General features: G+C 40.8%; 1 protein-coding gene across 3 annotated transcripts in view; it reads right to left on the bottom strand.

Moving 5' to 3' along the window:
- The window catches only part of LOC121328181 (P protein-like), a 115,505-nt gene that overhangs the window by 25,051 nt on the left and 68,406 nt on the right, over nt 1-22,048 (bottom strand). For all 3 annotated transcript variants that reach the window (XM_041272741.1, XM_041272743.1, XM_041272742.1), the window contains 6 exons: nt 19,504-19,651; nt 18,297-18,354; nt 17,878-17,986; nt 7,007-7,134; nt 6,008-6,067; nt 4,876-4,980 (listed from right to left, as the gene is read on the bottom strand). In XM_041272741.1, coding sequence (XP_041128675.1) covers nt 4,876-4,980; nt 6,008-6,067; nt 7,007-7,134; nt 17,878-17,986; nt 18,297-18,354; nt 19,504-19,651 — 608 coding nt within the window. The remainder of the gene's footprint in view (nt 1-4,875; nt 4,981-6,007; nt 6,068-7,006; nt 7,135-17,877; nt 17,987-18,296; nt 18,355-19,503; nt 19,652-22,048) is intronic.

Here is a 22,048-nt window from a genome sequence, read left to right as displayed (position 1 = left end):
GGAGTGCAGGATACGCTCTATAGCCTGGAGATCGTGAGTTCGAATCCAGGCTGTCATTGCCGACCATGACCAGGGGTTCCAGGGGGCGGTGCACAATTGGTCAAGTGCCGCCCGGCTAAGGAGGGCTTAGGTCGGCAGGGCAATCCATGGTTCACCGCGCATCAGTGACTCCTGTGACTGATAAGGCATCTGCGCGTCTGCTGTGGAGCCATTCAGATCTGTGTTGTGCTCCGGCACTATAGGTCTAATGACTTCGCTGTGGAGCCGCAGTTCGGAGGACGAGTGTGTCAGCCACAGTTTCCCGAGTTGCCAGGGGTTTCAGCGCTGAACCAGGATTAATAATAAAACCATTGGAGATTCCAAACTGAGGAAAAAACTGGGGTAAAATCATTGGCAACAAATAAATAAAATATAAAAAAATAAAATAAGACGTTGAGAAAGACAGTAGAAACACTTGTCATGGATTCTTTTTTTGGTTGTTTTAGGATTTTATTCCCTATGGAGCTCTAAGCTGAGGGACGACACAAGCACTTCTTTCAAGAACAGTGGCTTGAAACCTGGTTCCAGGAGACTAGTCTGAGGCAACTTTGCAGTATATCAAACCCCAAGTCTCTGCTGTTGTCCTCCTGAAACCAAGTTTCAAGCCACAAAGTGGCTTCGTGTCCCTTCAGCTTTATGTGTTATGGATGAGCACAGGCAGAGAGAGAGTACACACACTGTTAACAAGCAGAAACAACCAGGTACTGCCTTGAACTGTGCCAAAAAACTTCCTTAAAAGCTGCCTTGTATTTCATGCTGTTATCACTCTTCCAAGCTAATTTCAGCAAAATACACAGCATGAGCCAGTGCAATATAAAGAATCTCTTCAATTTCAACGGTAACTCCTATCTATAGTACACCCTACGAGTGCTGGCCTGCTTTTAACAGATTGCAGTATAATTCAATGTCATTTTACACAGCAAATTGGAAAACAATAAAAAGCAGGGTATTTTTTAGCTGCAAACACCATAAATCACTTTGAAAAACAGAAGTGATACCAAAGTGAGCCATTAGGAGAATTCAAAAGACTTATCAGTCTTATTGCAGGCCGTTTTTCTCACTCAGCTGTCTCCCATAAGACAGGCTTTGACACAAGATGCTACTTTGTTTTTAACCTTTATTTAACCATGAAAGTCTCATTGTGGTTCAAATCTCTTTTTCATGGAGACCTGGTCAAGAAGGTGGTATCTAATACAAACCACAAAAAACACACACCAATACAAACAAGTTCAAATTACAAGAAACAATTTAGGGGCACCGGCCAAAACAACATCTCGGCTGAAAAGATGTCAACTGTTTGTTTAAACTCCAGTAAGGGTTTCAAGACGTTAAGCTTCATTTCTTCCTGAAGTGCACTCCAAGATCAAATTTCATACAAACTGAAAAACTAAGAGATGCCTGAGAGCTAAGATTATACACACTACTAGAGGGAATTAGCAATTTATTAAGGTCATTTGGGGCGTTGCCAAGCATAGCCTTATAAACAGTACCAGTGCTTCAATCTTCACGAAGATAAAAACAGACCAGTCCATCTCTATAAATCACAACAGTCAATCGGAGGCAAAATGTACTCAAGATCAGTAATTGTCAACAAATCGGAGAGGCCCTCATTGTCTCCATTTCACAAGGCGGCAAGCTGAACAGCTACATGGTGTTGGTGTGTCAGGAAATGGCATAATGAGATGTCTGCAAACGACAACCCGCAATACCAATGGCTAAGTTAGCAAGTTCCCATTTATTGATTCCAAGGGTCAAAAGTTACACATCTATAGTATAAACATTGATCATTAGACAACACATGTGGCACCTAGTTTTAAACAGAAACCAGACGATGATTAGTTTCCCAATGCTCTGGGAGACGGCTCGGGTACGAAGGAGAAGAGGATTCAGGGAGCTTGTCTTGCTCTCAAGTGCCTGTCTTATATATCCCACCTAATTGCATGTATGTGAGGCTGAACGCCGCTTCCACTATGATGAGGAAACAAATTCATTTCTTGGCACGAGTTCTGATGTTGTTCCAGACACAGATCATTATGCCAGCTCACAATGTATCCCAGTTTATGAAAGCCTTGTTCCCTGGTCCGGGCTGGCCCAGTAGAATAACAAGCAACTCCCACGACTGCAGCTGGGCTCCAGTGCAGCTGTTTAGTCTTCGATAAACCTTACAGGTGTGTCAGGGTTAGTTCACAGGTAGAGCTCAACAGTGAGATTATGTCTAGAGGTGTGTGTGTCATTACCTAACATTATACACAGAAGCCAATAGAAAAAACAAATGATATATCCCTCTATTTACTTTCATTTTTTTTCTGCTAACAAAGTATACATGATCCAAACAAATGTGTTTATATATATATATATATATATATATATATATATATATATATATATATTATATATATATATATATATATATATGTATACTTTTAAATAACAAAGGTTGAAAAGCAGACTTTCTCCTGCGCGAATATGTAATTAAAAACAGCCACTACAAAATGAAACCATGTAATCAGGCAGACACAACTCTTCTGAAAATCATGTCAGCGGCTCCAGTGAGCGTCCATTTCCACGCCTGTTGCACAATCTGAAAGCTTGGTGTCTCTGCTTAGTAACTGAAATTCCTGCATTGTTTCACATACACTGCACTTTGCTATTTCTTTTGTTCATCTCCGTGTCATAAAACATCATTTATCAGCTGCAAACAACTGGGAAATGAATATCAAGTCAGGAAACAGGTGTTCCCCATCCAGAAATACAGATTGCTGTTTTTAACAGAATTGTTGAGACTGTTCCCCGCACCGACACGCAACACAAACGACTATTTCAATCAATAGGAAAACGAGCGCTGTGACGAGAGTAGAAGCTCACAGTCCGAGACTAGAAGAGTCTTGGAAATGGAAGATCCCAGTCCCAGGTTGTTTATCTAAATGTGGGAAGAAACGACTGATAGGCCAATCGACACTGTGGACCACAATCCCAAAGAGTTAAAGAATCATTTTTTTCAAAGTCTATTTAATAAAAAAGAAATTAAAGGTAAAACTATGGAATATTTCTGTACAGTATGAACATGTATGTGGAAATAAAACACTGGGTTGGCCTACAGTGGCAGAACACCAATAAAATGAATAAGTGCTTTGTTAGCAACGCTTTACCATGCTTTACCGCTTGCTTCCAACCAAATACATTGCATTGCAAAAGGAATGACACTGTGCCGTCGGTATGGGTTCACATGATACAAAAAATGCCTCTATTCGGTGCATTTGGATTAGTGCATTTAAAAAGCAATGCTATCAATCATTGAAAACTGTACTCCTGAGACTGGAGTTCCACTAAAAACCAGCACTGACGCACTCATGTGGAGCACATACTTTGTGAACCAGTATTGTGTTCGAGCAGATCTGCCTTCAAGACCATTCTGCATTTAGGGCTGAATTGATAAAACTGCAGAATAATGACAGATCTCCAGTTCCTGAGTGATGTCATAATGACACATGGGTGATTTCCCTGAGTGACAGATCTCCTGCTCCCAAATGATGTCACCTTTAAAATATATTCTATGCATTATGAAATGATAACTATGGGTCTGAATTCTCTCACTCTCTCTATTATTATTATTTTATATAAATCTAATTTATCAGTATATATTAAAATTTCTATCCCCTGGGGACCCTCTCTCTACGGAACCTCCTTATAACAGTGAGACATAGTAACAAGGCACACACACTTAACGGTGTGTGAATTGCCTGTGGGGGTGGGGGGGGATAAGCATTCGTAGAACGAGTCAATCTGGCTACACTGGGACTCAAAAAAAAAAGTACTACAATCTACACTGACAGACAAAAAGGCTCCCAATTCCCCAGTTCACTCCAGCTACTCTAAATACAGTGTAAGTGTGGTGTGCAACAATGCAATTCTAATTATGGGAAAGTAGAATGATAGCAGAAGCCCCTGCAATGGCTGCATTGTCCATAAAGAAAGAATCCTGTGCATTCTGGGAATATATAAACAAAAACACCTCAAGCAGGTCATGACTCAACCCCATAAACAATGAATTGTGACGACAGCCAACAGATACGCTGCAGTGGCCTAAACCACGAAAACCTTCCAACTGTTTCAAACAATGCTGCAGGAGCTACACATGGCTAGCTTTAGCAGCAGGTCACCTGGACACAAAGAAATTCCACCCAGAGTGGAGCCCGAAGCAATGTGAATGGGGGAGTCAGCCAATGGAAGCACAGCGGAGAATGAGCAATGGAGAATTGAGTATGACCCACAGTCAAACAGGTGGACCCAGGGCTGCCCCAGCAAACTGGACTACACTCATGAAAGTTTACAATTACAAATGTGCTTACACCAGGGCTGAATGTACTTGTCATTTGAATTGCTCAAAGCACAAGCCACATACTGTAGCCACTGAAAGTCTCTTTTTGTTGTTTTTAATGGGATTCATTTTGCAAGGCAGGGAACAGAACCAGTCGTTTCTGCTCACGTGCTTGAACGCTTGAGAAATAAACAGTTGAGGCAGGTTTTATGAAATAGTGTCAACATTAGTATTCTACACATTTTACCTGCGGAGGGACAGGAGACAAATTACAATAAATAAAGAAATCAAGACATTGTACAATTATTACACTACAGTATATAGTGCCTCTAGTTAAGTGTCTCTTGTACTATCCTTATAATGTTGTTCCAAATGTAGAATGGAACATTATAAAAATATGTAGCTTTACATGAACAGCACGGGATGCAGCAAAGGTAATGCAAGGTGGTCTGGAAGACTCTGGTTTCCCTTTGAAACGCATTAACTGCTCGTGGTCAATGTTATTAGTTCCACCTCACCATTGTGGCCGTGAATGGGATGTTGTCAATGAGGGACGATGCCAGAGCAGAAACCCAGACCACCAAGATGATAGCAATTGCCAGCCGCTGGTCTTCAGGCACAGCCTAGGGAAGAGACGAGAAAACATGGGCCGTCTGTAAACACAGCCGATTCATCTGTTTTGCAAACAGCATTCAACAGGTGGTATTTATTATATAAAAAAGTGCAATTTCAGTATTCGAGACATCACAGGGAACTGACATAATTCTAAGAGCTATTCTGGAGAAATGTCTTGGCTGCAGATTCTCATCTCCGACTGCTTGAAGGAATTAGAGGCAACATATCTTCCAGGCTCATCAGATCCAACCCCTGTACATCTTCAGCTTTTACTGTGTGTTTGTATCCCTGACAATCTCAAAGCACTTTACAGTACATTCATCAGCTGAAGGAAAGCCCAAAGGCCTGGGAAAACAAGTACAGTTACATTTTCAATTTGGACTTTTATTACTTGGAGAAACTCGCAGAGATGAAACCATCTCAATTTTAGACAGCCCTGAAGGGTAAAGGCATGGCTGTTATAAATATGAACCACAGACAATCTGTTTTACACCTCAGTGTAAAACAATGCATCAGACAGCCCCCTTTGACATGCTGGAGGTCAGTGAAGTGTACAGTTTAATTGGAGAGCATGTGGAGAATCCTGGGAATATTACGGCCCCAGTTCTATTCATTTGCACTGGGGAAACGACATTCTCTCTCATTATGTTTTGACTTTAGATTCTATAAAGGAAAATCAGAGGAGTGCGCTGGCTGTCATATTATTATACACATTACAGTCCAAACGAAACCTGACATGTCAATCCGACTGGAATTCATTGTAATACCTTCTACAGCTTTTAAAGGTTGTTCTTTATTGAGATACAGAACCCCTAGTGCAGAACACATCATTTATCCAGAAGAGAGAAGGGAAATTAAACACCACATAGAACTGAAGAAGTCAAAATGGCCTTGATTAACTTTCAATAGCTTTCTTTTCTGATGCTGGATAACTACTTTATTTTTTTGCTGTACAGATTGGTGATATTTTATTGTTCTTGTTTGATGGCGAGCAGACAAGGTTATCAACATGTTTGACGTTATACTAACAGTTACCTTTATCAATACAGCGGTCTGCTCTCCAATGTAGTCAATCAGCTGCAGCTGGGCCAATGCCTAAACAATCAACAATTAACCAAAAAGCAACTTGGATCAATGCATTTCCACACTGTGTTGGATCAGGTTTTCACAATAAGTAAATAAATAAAAAGTGGCATGCTTTTCTGAACACAAGCCCAACCCATCTGAGGGATTCATTGCTCTCTATAAAGTACCAGACGAGCTCCGAATGTGTAGCTCAGTGTGGTCTAGCTGTGCAGTCCTCTGCTCCTGGCAGTACTTCAATAACACATATGTCCTGTATTCCTGTTGGCAGCCGTTATCTTTGTTCACTCTTGACTCTGGTTTTGGTTACCAATGGGACTACAGGTTATGTTTATGTCCATGTGTGTGTGTGTGTGTGCTTATGAGCAGCACAGGGATTACTAAGTGCTTTAGTAAGCTGTAATAGATGTTCCTAGTAACCACAACACTTAATTTTCATTAAAAGAGCAACAGTAAAAAAAACTTTCAGTTAGATTGTTGGCTTACAAAACAAGCAATGCTGCATTATGTAACCTGGTAAGCCAATTGGTTTTATTATAACTAAGTGGATTATGACTCCAATGATTAAAAAAAAAAAAAAGTAATACTGAGCCCATTGACAAATAGTAGAGTCCTGGTACTCTCTGACAAGATTTAAGAATAAACGTACTTGCTTTCGTGAGATCCTCATTACTGGCTTGTGTTGTTGTAGAGAGAAGAGAGAGGAGAGAGAGAAACACACACACACACACACACACACACACACACACATACACTCTCCCACCCTCATCCTCATACATACACACCCTCCTCACCCTCACACTGACACACACACAATTCTGTCAGTCCTTTTCAATATGGAGAGGATCTGCAGATCTCCCTGTCCAGGGCCAGCCTTCCTCTGTAACTGGCTGGATACAGCACTTGTGCATGTGCAGCAGTGTAAAGCAGAGACCATGCAATGTGCCCTACCTCCATCAGCACAAACAGTGCAGCGAAGAACAGGAGGGTTGCCCATTCCACTCTGTGTAGGATTATCTCAAAGTCCTGAATGTCAGCTAGAACCAGCAACCACAGAGCCCCAAACATAGCAATCCATCCTGCACAAAACATGAATGCAAACATCACCTAAAGCAAAACACTCGTTTTCAATTTGGCAAGGCAGATATGCACATTTCAGAATTCTTAAAAACACATGTTTTCTATTCTTTCTGAACCCAATCAGAACCAATGCTTCAGATTTTACTGCTGTATCCTCACGAGATACTTACCAGAGCAGTGAGGCACCTTTCACTCAGGCTTCATGGATCCATTGCATCTTCATGAGATACTTACCAGAGCAGTGAGGCACCTTTCACTCAGGCTTCATAGATCCATTTTAAGGTGATTTCTGTCTGGAGGCTGGGGGGACCCTACCGGTGGTCTCAACCCAGTTTCACTTCACAAAAAACCACTCAACTACTGAAAATCAATCAATTTATTTTTATATAGCGCCTTTTATGGCAAGCCTTCCTAAAACGCTTTACAAAACAAGCAAAAATATAGCTATAATATCAAACATGAATTACAACAATTCAAAATATTAGCTATTAAAATACACTACCGGTCAAAAGTTTTAGAACACCCCCATTTTACCAGTTTTTATTGAAATTTAAGCAGTTCAAGTCCAGTGAATAACCTGAAATGGTACAAAGGTAAGCGGTAAACTGCCAGAGGTTAAAAAAAAAAGAGTTTAGGTCACCAAAAACTGAAAAATAATGTACATTTCAGAGTTATACAAAAAGGCCTTTTACAGGGAACAAGTAATGGGTTAACAACGTACAGCTGTTCTGCAGCAATGGAAGTAAATTAAGCCTTGAAAAGTTGATGCTAACAATTCCTACAGGTGTCACAACTTTTGTTGATTACTTACAAACCCTGTCTGTATAAAAGCAGTGTTGGAACAGACTGTGTTACTACACCGTCTTAAGCATTTTTTGGACAGTATTGTAGTGCAGGAAGTAGTATATTGCTATCATAATGGTGAGAAAAAGGCAATCGACAAAGGAAGATAGACAGACCATTATAACCCTTAAAAGTGTAGGTCTTTCCTTTAGAGAAATTGCAAAGAAAGCCAAGGTGTCAGTGAGTACAGTTTCCTACACCATCAAAAGGCACTTGGAAACTGGAGGAAACTCTGACAGGAAGAGGTCTGGCAGACCCAAAGTCACAACAGAATCAGAAGACAAGTTTCTGAGAGTCAACAGCTTGCGTTATAGGCGGCTCACAGGTTTAACACTGGTTGAAGTAAGTCTCGGTTTCAACTGTGAAGAGAAGACTTCGAGCTGCAGGTTTGACAGGTCGAGTGGTAGTAAGAAAGCCATTGCTAAGATGGCAAAATAAGAAAAAGAGGCTTGCCTGGGCCATGAAGCACCGCCAGTGGACTAGTGAAGACTGGAAGAAGGTCTTATGGACCAAAGAATCAAAATTTGAAATCTTCGGTTCATCGCGCAGGGTTTTCGTACGTCGGAGTAGGCGAAAGGATGGTTCCTCAGTGTGTGACACCAACTGTCAAACATGGAGTAGGAAGCATGATGGTCTGGGGCTCTTTTGCTGGATCCAGAGTCGGCGACTTGCACAGAGTGAGTGGCACCCTGAACCAAACGGCTACCACAGCATTTTGCAGTGCCATGCAATACCCTCTGGTATATGCCTAATTGGATAGGGGTTCATCCTACAGCAAGATAATGACCCAAAACATACCTCCAGGCTATGTCAGAACTACTAAGAAAAGAATAAGATGGTAGGCTTCAAATCATGGAATGGCCAGCACTCCAGACTCCAGACTTAAACCCCATTGAGCTGGTTTGGGATGAACTGGACAGAAGGGTGAAAGCAAAGCAACCTACAAGTGCAACACATTTGTGGGAACTTCTGCAACATTGTTGGGAAGAACTTTCCGAACAATATTTGATTTCCATTGTAGAAAGAATGCCACAAGTGTGTTCGGCTGTTATCTGCAAAAGGTGGCTACTTTGAGTCAAATTTAAATAAAATTTTGTTAAACAAAACGATTCCATGTTTTCTTTTTTTATCTCCAATTTTGTATTTGTTCTATGCTTTAATTTCAGAGTACACTGAGACATTAAACTGCGTAAATTTCAATAAAAACTGAAAAAATGGAGGTGTTCTAAAACTTTTGACCGGTAGTGTATAAGCTTGAAAAAAAACACGTTTTTAATAGACTTAAATTCTTCCAGAGTGCTAGGGTTTCTGACAACTGGAGGCAGGGAATTCCAGAGGGAATGAGAACAGGTAGAGAAACTGCTTCAGTGGGGGAGTTTTGCATTTGATTGCAAGGGTCTGGTATTTAATCTAAACTGAATTCTTTCAGGTGTTTTTATTTGATCTAAACATTGTAATTCAACCTATAAACCATGTTTTTTGGGGGAGAGGAAAGAGAAATAAAATAAAATCAACCTTTTTTCAGAATACACATATAAGGGGAGAAGCGACAGAAATAAATGCAGTATATTGTATATATGTAATATAAAGAAGTTGTTTTTTTTTAAATCAGAAAGCACCAATTGGGAACTATGAAGGGGGGGGGGGGGGGGGGGGGGGGGGGGGGGGGTGGAGAAAAAAAACATTCAAGCATTCCTGCAATATTTATTCTGATTCAATGAACATGGCTTTATTGAATAAGTATTGCTGAAAGGGCACTCTTAACTGTAAGTAACTCAACCCCATCACCTCTATATCTGATTGCTGGATGGCTGATTGTTTTTGTTTGTTTTAGGGTAACGTGTCATTCTGCTGCCGTCAGGATGTCTCAGCAAACAAGGTGCATCTCAGAAGACTAACTTTGAATAAATAACTTCTAATAAATGCATCAATCAATAAATACTGATGTGAAAGGCTGATGTTAAGTGGGGTAGCCTGCTGTGCCACCAAGACCTGTGTACGTTAACATTTATTAATTCATGTGGAACACTCATTCAAATCTTCTTACAAATTAGGGATGCACCCGGAGGGATCAGCTCCCAGCAGCGCACTTTGCAATTCTGCTTATAAATCGTGTTTCATCAAGGCAATGGATTAATAAATCATAGAGTCCAGTGGACAGTAAAGATGCACAAGGAGACACAAGGCTTTTTGTAGTTTCCTTGTTTTTAGCAACCCACATATTTAGTTGCAATACTTCTCTTATTTATCATCTTATTTGGTTTGGCAACTCATTTGTGGTTTCATATTATTTTTAGGAAATACAGTGCAAAGCACAAAATAAAATGATAATAAATAAAAGTACATGCACAGAAAAAAAATCTAAAGACAATAAACTGATAAATTGTTGCACACTTAACAGGACCACTGCATCAGTAAAAACCTATCGGCTCTTTTTAATAATTAGATCCAGCCATGCAGACCGAAAACAACAGTGCTTCACACAACAGAGACCACAGCAGCAGAAAAATTGATTTTACTCTACATTTATACACGGTCATATAACCAGGTAGCATACAGCAACTGAAATGAGCGATACAGCTTGCTGATCATATTCTCTATATATACACTTGTATAAAATGTTTACTTTTTACATTTACTCTTTGGACTTCCAAGTAACAAAACGACACCAGTCAGGGCTTATGAATCCATGGATTAGTATTGCAGGTATTACAATATGTCACATGCTGGCTCATGGTTATGATCCTGTGTATCCAATGGTCTGGGCTCATGGTTATGATCCTGTGTATCCAATGGTCTGGACTCATGGTCTATGATCCTGTGTATCCAATGGTCTGGACTCATGGTTATGATCCTGTGTATCCAATGGTCTGGACTCATGGTTATGATCCTGTGTATCCAATGGTCTGTGCTCACGGTCTATGATCCTGTGTATCCAGTGGTCTGGGCTTATGGTCTTTGATCCTGTGTATCCAATTGTCTAGGTTCATGGTCTATGATCCTGTGTATCCAATGGTCTGGACTCATGGTCATGATCCTGTGTATCCAATGGTCTGGACTCATGGTCTATGATCCTGTGTATCCAATGGTCTGGACTCATGGTTATGATCCTGTGTATCCAATGGTCTGTGCTCACGGTCTATGATCCTGTATCTCCAATGTTCTGGGATCACAGTCTATGATCCTGTATATCCAATGGTCTGAGCTCACGGTCTATGATCCTGTATATCCAATGGTCTGTGCTCATGATCTATGATCCTGTATATCCAATGTTCTCTCATTATCCCAAGATGACAGCGTGCAGACTGTGCTAAATGTTCTGGTCCAGGTGTTTACACCTCACAGACAGCAATGCTAACAGTGACAGGCTTCGAGGATGTGCCTACAGTACATGAGAAAACAGCACCGCCCTGGACAGGGAAGACTCAACAGTTAAAAGTGTCAGTCAGCCCAAGGTTGGGCAGTTTGTTTTTTTTGACATCAACATGTAAGATTTCCATTTTTTCTGTCATATCACATCTCACTTCAGGTTGCATCCATCTGTTCCAGAACACTGAGTGGATGTTTGTTCAAATGTGCAACTTCCTAAACTATCCGATGGTGTATGCAAAATGGACCGTAGTACTTTTCATCATTTATATGAACCAGCAGATTCTGTAGTTTGTACTGACTGGAGCTCTGAGCACTTCCTGTCATAGCTCTTCAAGCAATACTAATGAACTAACCTCTCCTTCAAGCCCCGCAGTACTGTAACGCTATCACTGGGCCTATAATTAATTACTAAAGCCCGGACTGTTCCTTCAGTGACACTTTCACTTCCTGCATCAGGTCCACTACAGTGAGATTGTGAAAACTGACCTTTAACACAGGAAGCCCCAATTAAAGAACAAAAACAAATTCCTCATAAAAAAGGATCCAATGATAATATTGCTCATGCTACAAGATGTGAGAAATGTGATTTAAAAAGTCATAAACATGGCTAAACACTGGAAAGCCACTGGCTGGGCAGTGCAGGTGTATCATAGTATTGAAGCCACTGGCTGGGCAGTGCAGTGCATCACAGTATTGAAGCCACTGGCTGGACAGTGCAGTGCATCACAGTATTGAAGCCACTGGCTGGACAGTGCAGGTGCATCACAGTATTGAAGCCACTGGCTGGACAGTGCAGGTGCATCACAGTATTGAAGCCACTGGCTGGACAGTGCAGGTGCATCACAGTATTGAAGCCACTGGCTGGACAGTGCAGTGCATCACAGCATTGAAGCCACTGGCTGGACAGTGCATCACAGTATTATGTATGAATGGGCACACTAATGCATTCAACTTTGAATCACAGCTGGACACTAAATCCAGCAGATGAACAAAAGTTATGAGGTGGACAGGAGTTAAGAGGGTCGTCTGCTGTGTGTAATGTGCGGCAAGGAATAAAGCCCCTCCTGCAACCCACTGCTCACAGTTACACAGAGGGAAGGAGCCGTCGGAGCTGCTGTGTCAGGAGAAGCATTATTCCACATGCTACCACTCAGTGGTTGATGGTTAACTATAGTACGCAGTGACGAAAGAGAATGGTCATTCATTTAAGACCCCAGAAAGAGTACATGAACCTGCATACATCCAGAGAAGTGCTTATCAATAAACATTACAATTGTCAATAAACATTACTTAGTACACATTTCTGAGATATCAGAGTCTGGGGGTATAGGGGTGTCTGTCTGTCCATCTGTATGTCGCATTTACATTCTTGCATTTATCTGGAGAATAACATTGAATTGTGATTAAACATGTCATTACTAATTCTTATTCTATACTGCATTGTTCAATCTGATACCTGTGGCGCTCATTCTGAATTGACAGCTGTGATGGGGGCGTATGGTACTGACATAGTTAGAATGAGTCAGAGGATCAGTGTGTTTTTTGTAACAATGGATCTCCAGTTGACAAGCATGTTCGGCAAAGTAATTATTTTTCTGCATGAGCTCAGTGTATCCATCCGAAAAAAATGTTTTTTGGTGAATTCACAAGTTAAGGAACAATGACCTTTGCAACAGTCATGCCCAGCGCCACCTCTCACTACAGAGCTTGCACTTTTAACTCAATAATGGGCTGAATTATCCCATTCAGTGCTAAGCTTTTTTCAAACAGAGGCTGCAAAATTGTCCCAAACGGAGTGGAGGTTTGTGACTGCTGTGCACTGGAGGTTCAGTGGATCCTATTTCTTTGTGTGTCCTGACTCTCATTTGAGCCCAACTCCACCACTGAGGTGACTAGTGAAAGAGGTTATTGAAATCAGCCTGCCGTGCCACTTGGCCACCTATAAAATATTTGTCAATAAAAATCAATAAAAGCACAATAACAGCTGATCAGCACAAGCAGCTGGTATTTTGAGCCCAACAAAAAGGTTTCTAAAATTAAGCCTGGCAGCAGTGGCAATGCACACATTTTCTTAATGGGATTTATTTCAGCACTTGTTATAAAAACAAAATATAAATCAGCTTCAACACAGAAGCCAGGTCATAAAACGGCTTTTAAGAATGCGATTCGTGACAGTGACATTGTCAAACTAGCTCTGTAGGTGTGCTCCATTAACATTATAACACTATTTAAAGATTTCCACAGGACAGACTAACCAGGGCAAACACATTCCAATTAACCACTGTTTATAGAGGGGTCTGAACGAGGCTAACCAGGACAAACACATTCCAATTAACCACTGTTTATAGAGGGGTCTGAACGAGGCTAACCAGGGCAAACACATTCCAATTAACCACTGTTTATAGAGGGGTCTGAACGAGGCTAACCAGGGCAAACACATTCCAATTAAACACTGTTTATAGAGGGGTCTGAACAAGGCTAACCAGGCTCATTCATCATGCAGTGCCTTTGGGACAGTTTAGAAACCTGCTGAATATGTCGAAGTTCTGCCTGCAGACTCATGTCTTGCCTTTGTGCTTATTGAAGAAGAGATGCACTGTTCCTTATAATCGTGCTTTTTTGTCAAAGCTTATAGAGTTGGCTTCACCTCATCCTATTAAAAAGAAATGTCTTGCGAGGAATGCATGATCAGCTTCAGGTGTTGTTACAAGTTAGCCAAAAGCAAGAGTTTGGGAGAAGAAAAAAAGTTAATAACACCTGCCATAACATTGTCAATAGGGTGTAGCCAGGACTGAATCAAGTGTCATTCCTTAGTGACTACTGTCTCTAATTGTACTGAAGAATAGTTTCACTAAGTTTGGTTAAACAGTTCTATATGTATGGATGGTCCAACTCCAATATAGGTTCATTTTTTATTTATCAGTTTTATCCCCATTTTTTAGCTCATTTATCAATCACAGTGACTGGAGATCAATGGGCCAGTGCTCACTGGGAAGCTACTGAAACCCAGGGAGGTCAGGGCTCAGCCTGGGCAATCTGCTTGGACTCCTGGAAACCTGACCAGAAGGGGTCTATGAACAGGAGAGAATGAATCTGTGCTGCAAATCTACCTCCCGACCAGGAAGGGCGACAAGTAAAGTGGACGGTGCGCCTTCACAGGGATGGGCCGACACAACGGTAGGACGGAAGTCATCCATCTTGGTGAAAGGACATAGTTGTAAGACTGCGAAACAACTCTAAAGTGATCAGCTGTGTTGTGCGCTGCGATTGGCTAGAGTGTGGTGCCGTGCTGAACGTGGGGAGGAGTTTGGCAGTACAAAGGGGATGCAGCTATGCGAGTATGGCCCCTTGAGCTGAAAATATAAATCCAGCCAAAAGTGTTGTTTTTTTTTTTTTCGTTTGTAGACGGTGAGTAATCGGGAGCTGAAGGAACCAAACCCAGCGAAAACCACGGAAATCACCCCAAGCAGCAAACACCATGGAAACTTCACTGGACACTTTTCACTGCAGTTTTGATTGGCACTGTGGAGCATTGTGTGCGTGTGTGTGCATGTGTGTTGTCACTGAAAATAAACAGTGTTGTACATAGCCCCTCTGTTTGGACTTCCCATCATTCCTTCCCACCACTCGCATCCTGACAGGGCCCCTGGGGCAAGAGAAGCTAAACTCTGCACAGACAATGCTCTACCCTTTAGGAGTGCAAAGACCAGTTAAGCAATCCCTATGGGCCCACCCCTGGCAATTCCGTGTGCCCAGGATTCAAACCAGATTGCATGACTTACTCTGGCACGGGGGAGCTCACAATGAAATGAAATTGTATGCAGTTGGTACGATTCTGATGGGCAACAGACTGAGCAGAGGATTTTCCCCAGAGAACTTTCACACATCCTACAATTAAATGGCCAAGAATTAAAGGGCAAACGCAATCCAGCAGTGCAAATTTACTTAATGAAAATTTAATGACAAGTCATTTCCAGGGCAATGCCAACATTTTCTTCAAGTGTATAAACTGTTGCCCATTATTAATTAAGTCATTGTAGCATTAACCACATTAGCACCAAGTGTTAATGGAAGTAACGTACTTGGGTCCCATGCTGTATCTTATTATTTATAAAGACAGCATATGCTTGAATTATGACCATGAGGCAGGTGCAAGTGCAATCTGCCACTGTGACATCACATTAAGGAAGTGTGAAGTTATACAGTTAGCGGCTTTTTTGTTTTTTGCACGCAAGACATTAGCCAAGCAATAAAAGGAAAGGTCATATGCCATTAGGGGTGACATCATCAGGGTGTATCTTACAGGCCCACACAGGGAGCTTGTTATGAACAAAGCCCTGATAACTAGCATTGCAGAGGTGCATTGATATTGAAATCACTGCAGGAGTAAACGAAGATAACCAGGTGCTTAGAAAACAAGAACTGATGCATTGATTAACAGGCCCTGTAAAAATTCCCTATTTCAACTGATAACACCCCCATTGATGTAGAACATGTGTAGATGTGTTTTAAATGAGCATTTTCCTTACCCACTCCTGTCTACAGTGGTTTATGCTATAGATGCCATGCTGGCACCTTCCCTTCAAGTTTACCACAGTCATTTTGCATGGTTATTTTACAGTGACATGGTTATGCTCTGCATTGACCATAGTTTACCATGTTTAATATGCTTTACCATACTTCTCTACAACACTTTCACTATGCTTTATTATACTTTGCTATGTTTTTACTATAGAAATCTTTTAGAAGGATTAGGAAACAACTGGATTCAAAAGTTTGTTGAGATTCTTCCAGATTTCTATTAAATACATATTTGCTAATTTAACTGGACATATCCACTGCACATGTTGTGGTAGGTATTGTAATTCTGTGGAAGAGTATTAATCCAGTCCGAAGCTCATGAGAAATGAGGTCACCATGTTCATGCAGATTGAAGAGTGTATGGTAAGGAAAGTCCAAGATGTATCTATAAAAGAGTAATTACATACAGCCTGTGTGGAGGGGCGTGACCACAGGCATGCAGTCACAGTCTGCATACACACGAACACACACAAATACTAGAAAGAAGAAAAGCAATTCATTAGCTTCCACTGTCTTCAGATAGCACGGTGGAGATAGCTGGGCAGGTGTGTGTGCGCGCGCAATATAAATCAGTGCAAGACTTTCCTGCACCCATTTGAAAATGCTTTACTAGACCTGTAAAGTATAGCTTTTCATGCCAGAGCTTCACAATTTTCCAGACAGATTCCCCTTTACAGATGAACCATGCAGTGTTTAATTTTAAAAGAAAGCAGTATAGCCAGATTACTTTTTCATAGAGCATCAACCAAGTGACAAATAGCACTGGTTAACAGAAAGAGCATGTGGAACAGCAGAGGCAGCGATTAGCATACGAGCCTCAAGCCACACTGCATACTACAAAAGAGATGGACGACACCCACAAGCAATAACCTGGACTGCAGTTAACTGGTGTTAAGTGTTCTGAACAAAAACGGGAAAAAGCAACCAAACTGTATTTATAAAGATGAACGACCACCATGGGTTATCCAGCTGCTTAAAGAATAATGCAGCTTATTAGTTAAACCAAACAAACATACACAGCATCTCAGAGTTATTATCCTTACTACTGTGCCTCATCCCGACCCAGAGTGGCAGTAATACGACCATGTTGGAGAAGAAATGGGGTCTTTAAAATGTCTTTTCACCTAGATACACCAACAGAGTATTTATGAAACAGTATGTTCTTGTTCTTACTTGAGACACAAGTCTTTAATGGTCAGTAAGACTAACACACTGACGTAACAGACTGTATTATCAGAATGATTTCCTAATGCTCTGTGCTAATTCTTGTGAGGGAGAGTGTCAAAAATGTAGCTTTTTCATCGCAAATGAAAATAATGCCATAGTGTGTTTTTTGGTCGAACTTGATCACTTGACACATCCCTGATATGCAAATTCTCGTGCAGAAACTATTTGATGCACCAATCATGTAATTTAAATTCTGCTTAATTCCAAGCCAAAATGTAGAATTGGACAAGACCGAGTCCTGTGAATAAAAGCAAGAGCAAGTCATAACAAAGAGAGTGCCGGGTGTCAGGCAGCACAGAGCACACAGATTATTAGAATCACTCCTATCTCCGTTTTACTGGAGTGTAGTACAAATTATGAACTGCCGTTTTACTATTTAATTGAGGTATTTTTTTTAAATATTTGTGGGCAACACACTATTTTATGCATCTCTAATCCCCAATGCGTATATATTAATATATTAAAAAGAAACAAGTGTTAAAAAAACAAAAACATAATTCCCATGATTTAGTGGAGCAGTTGGAAAGCTAGCCATGTAATTACCTACTTGAACTTTTAATTATTATCTTGTAATTATGGATTGCCTGAACACTGTTTAAAAAAGGAAGCCTTACCGTATAATTATTACATGGACCCTATAACTATGCAGTCGAGATACAAGGACAATCCTGTGTATGCAAGTATCTGTTTCCTCAGTAATATTAACACAAGACACTTACCAAGATCAAGATAAATGCCTGGAACAAAGGAATTGAGAAAGAACATCAGGATTACAACTCCCAGAACACTGATGCACTTGACCAGGAGGATTATGTCTGTTATTCTGTGCTGTGGAAATAAAAGAAAAAAAACAAAAACTGCTTTACATGTTAGAGGTCTGTAATGTTAGCAAGAGTAACCCAGCGATGCAGCACTAAGTGATGCTGACACGAGTCACACAATGACAAGAGAAGGGGCTCTGGTTGACAGTGGCTTCAGAAACAGAGGTATATAATCTAAACACTGTCACATCTGTAATGCTACACCTTTAATAAAAACCTCACAGTATCTGACTAATATCAGAATCGTCCAACACGTTGCAGTGGGGTCACACTGCACAGCAGATCTCTCAAAAAACAGTAACCAGTTTGTTTCTTACCTTTTTTTGCAGTTCTTGAATATTAGTTTCCCAGTTTTTATCTTCTTGTGAAATTTGCCTGAAACAAAATGAGGCCAATTTCAACAAAGTTTAAAAATCACTGGAAAATATTGACAGGATGCAGCAATGTTCTGCGTAACACTGTGTTAAATATATTGACAGGAGGCAGCAATGTTCTGCGTAACACTGTGTTAAATATATTGACAGGAGGCAGCAATGTTCTGCGTAACACTGTGTTAAATATATTGACAGGAGGCAGCAATGTTCTGAGTAACACTGTGTTAAATATATTGACAGGAGGCAGCAATGTTCTGCATACACTGTGTTAAATATTAGGAAATGATGGTGGCAGGTTCTCATGTCAGAATGTCTAGTAAGACTTGAATGGATGGTAGAATATAGAGCATCTTGTTAGATGGAATTGATACCTTATTATGGCAGTCTACACCTCTCGATTGTGAATGAATAAAAACATACAATGCATGCCACACTAGTGTCATTTCTATTCTGTGGATGATAACATTATGGAGAGAAATACACTATTTACAATCAAAAATGTCATTTTTCTTTACATATTGCACGTTTAAACCAAGTACAATCAAACAAGACCCATTGTTAATGTCACCATCCAAAACACAGTGGATAGAGACAAGCTCCTAACAGTATCATTTTAGTTATCATCACACTCTGGTTAATAACAGTCACAGTTATCAATCACACATATCACTGAGGTCCAACCACTGAATATGAAGTCTCTACTTCAAATGCTCTAAGACAAGAGACTCATGCAGGACAGCGGCAGCCTTGTAAAAGCACTGCCGAGCGTACAGCGAACAAGCCAACGCCCCGTCGGGCATACAGCGAACACGCCAACGCACCGCCGAGTACACAGCGAACACGCCAACGCCCCGTCGGGCACACAGCGAACACGCCAACGCCCCGCCGAGCACACAGCGAACACGCCAACGCCCCGCCGAGCACACAGCGAACACGCCAACGCACCGCCGAGTACACAGCGAACACGCCAACGCCCCGTCGGGCACACAGCGAACACGCCAACGCCCCGCCGAGCACACAGCGAACACGCCAACGCCCCGCCGAGCACACAGCGAACACGCCAACGCACCGCTGAATATAGTGTGAATACATCAACACACTGCATGCCATCCAGCACAGATGAAGACATGAATAATAAAAGCCATGTTACCTTTGAAATGTTTGCAGCTTCTTCCTCAGCAGGCTCTCCAGAGTCAGCACTTTGTGCATCAAAAGACACTTCACAGCAGTCTCTTCACGACTGGCAGGGTTAATGCGCTGAGCCGTGAGTCTCCACACATGGATTTCATGCTTTAGTTCTGAACACAACAGTAAACACAGGTGAGAACAAGGACACTGGCCCATATAAAATCAAGCAGCTATTGTACAAATGCCACTGCATGCTTTACTGAAATACAGAAAAGTATACTAAAAACAAACTTGTATGGAACAACAGACAGCAGCAACGTCAACAGCTCTGGGTTTACTTGTCACTCATTTCAAATATATCTTGTTTTTCTTGGAATCTACATTCTGATACATCAAAAGTTTTTCATTTTTCAAGGTTATTAAATACTCTACAAGAAAACTGAAGGAGCAGCATTTTAAACTTGAATCGCTTTAGAGTACTTTAAGGGAGAATATCTCACACACTGACAAACCGCTAATTCATTATATTAGGACAGTAACAGCAGCTGCATCTGAACACAAAATGCCTCGAGGCTTAATCTCTGGAGAGGAGTTTTTGGGAGTGTTTGAAATTGGTTCAAATGAATGTGCGAGTATAGAGCATGGTCTCCTCTAGCTTTGGTGCAGACTCTCCATCAACGGGTCATTCTATTGCATGAGAGCAAGCTCAGGGTCAAGCAAGACCAGCAAGTTGCTCTTAAAATTAAATTTCTGACTTGTCAGTTACGAGTTTCGTAACATAACACTTATTTTTTCCGTTTTGCTTTATATTGAGCAATATTTGGCCTTTTGCTTCTAACAAGAATTAATGGGTGAAATTTTGTGGATGCAAAGCAGTGTACTTTTCACATCAGGGATGAAAATAAGACTCCCATTCCAGAACAGTTTGATCCCTTCCTGGTTTTCTTATGAGTTTAACAAGACACACCTGTGCTTGTTACCTATGCACACACTGTGGCTAATAAAGCTTGTAGTAAAACCTGGAATGGGTGAAACTGTTGTGCAATAGAGATCTTATTCCCATCCACACACACAGTAGTGATATGAATGTGCAAGAGTGTAGCCTGTTCAAATTGTTCCATTCTGTTCAAAACGCTGTGCCAATTAGAGTTGGTTTGCAATCAAGCTAGTGCCATTAATAACGTCTAACACAGCATTCCCATCACAATACATGTACAGAGCAAATAGCACACACTACGCTGGATTTAGCATCCCAACACCACATGACTGGTAAGGAAGCCAGGTTCTGCTGCTGCTTGATGTGTTATTGCTCAGCGTGATGAACTTCGTGGACTATATGTTTAATTTGCATTAGCCAGCCGCAAGCACAGGGGCTCTGCAGCATATCCTGCCCCAAGCTGAAAGCCATGCTGGGTTTCAATAGGCCTGTACAGCTGGCATGCCCAATCTCTATCAGGAACCCATAGGTCTACACACATTTAAATAATGTCACAAGAAGGGCTCTGCAGAGAAACAAAATCAATATACAAGCCATGATTAACAGATCAGACTTCATGGTGTGATTTCTCAGTTGCGCATCAAGAGAGATAATACAGTATTATTGCATTTGGTCAACATACATATCATATTATATATATTTCACACACACACACACACACACACAGTAAAAAAAATGTACATACCCCAATGGAAATGTATAATTTCTAGGAATTTCTTGAAAACAAATAATTATAGGAAAAATCTTTGGTAGCAAAACTGCTGCTTTGTGGATGAGGAAAAAAAAAAAAGTTACAAGAAATAGATTTCTACAATTATTTATTTCAGAATTTTTTTTTGCAAAACTCCAAAAATGCTAATTCAAAAGTATTCATACCCTGACATGGACAATTACATTTATAGCTAGCTGAGGCACCTTTAGCAATAATAGCCTTGTTTAAACTATTTGGATATTTGTCAAAACCTTTGACCAGAATTCATATCCATCATTCAAATGCCGTTTTGTAAACTTTAAGCAATTGTCCTTCTAATGTTTTCCTAAGAGAGTGGCTTCTTCCTTGCCCTGCAACCATTGAGACCATCACCATGCAGTACTCGACCTGTGGTTGAAATGGAAACCCCAGTCCCACCTGCAGCCAGTTCACTTTGAATATCTTTGGCAGTCAATCTTGGATTGTTGTTAACATTCCTCACAATTCTTCTACTTGTTCTTGGTGAAAGAGCCTTCTTTCTTCCAGACTGAGGGAGCGTTGTGACAGTACCATGAGTCTTATACTTCTTGATAATAGAAACAATAGTTGAAATTGGGAAACTCAAATGCCTGGAAATCTTCTTGTATCCTTCTCCAGCTTTATGACAATAAATCATGTTCTGCCTAAGGTCTTCAGATAGCTCTTTACTTTTTTTTCCCCATATTGACTTACTGGTAATGACAGCAATGTTCACCTACAATCCAGCATTTTCTAGACTTATCTAAAATTAGGTACTGCATTATCATATTGGAATTTCTATCACCTTGTTTATGAATACTTTTGAATTAGCATTTTTGGAATTTTGCAAACAAATTGCTG

Source organism: Polyodon spathula, chromosome 15 (assembly GCF_017654505.1).
Source record: "Polyodon spathula isolate WHYD16114869_AA chromosome 15, ASM1765450v1, whole genome shotgun sequence".
Taxonomy (NCBI): Eukaryota; Metazoa; Chordata; class Actinopteri; order Acipenseriformes; family Polyodontidae; genus Polyodon; species Polyodon spathula.
The sequence above is the reverse complement of the archived record's forward strand: the minus strand, read 5'-3'. Positions and strand labels throughout refer to the sequence as shown.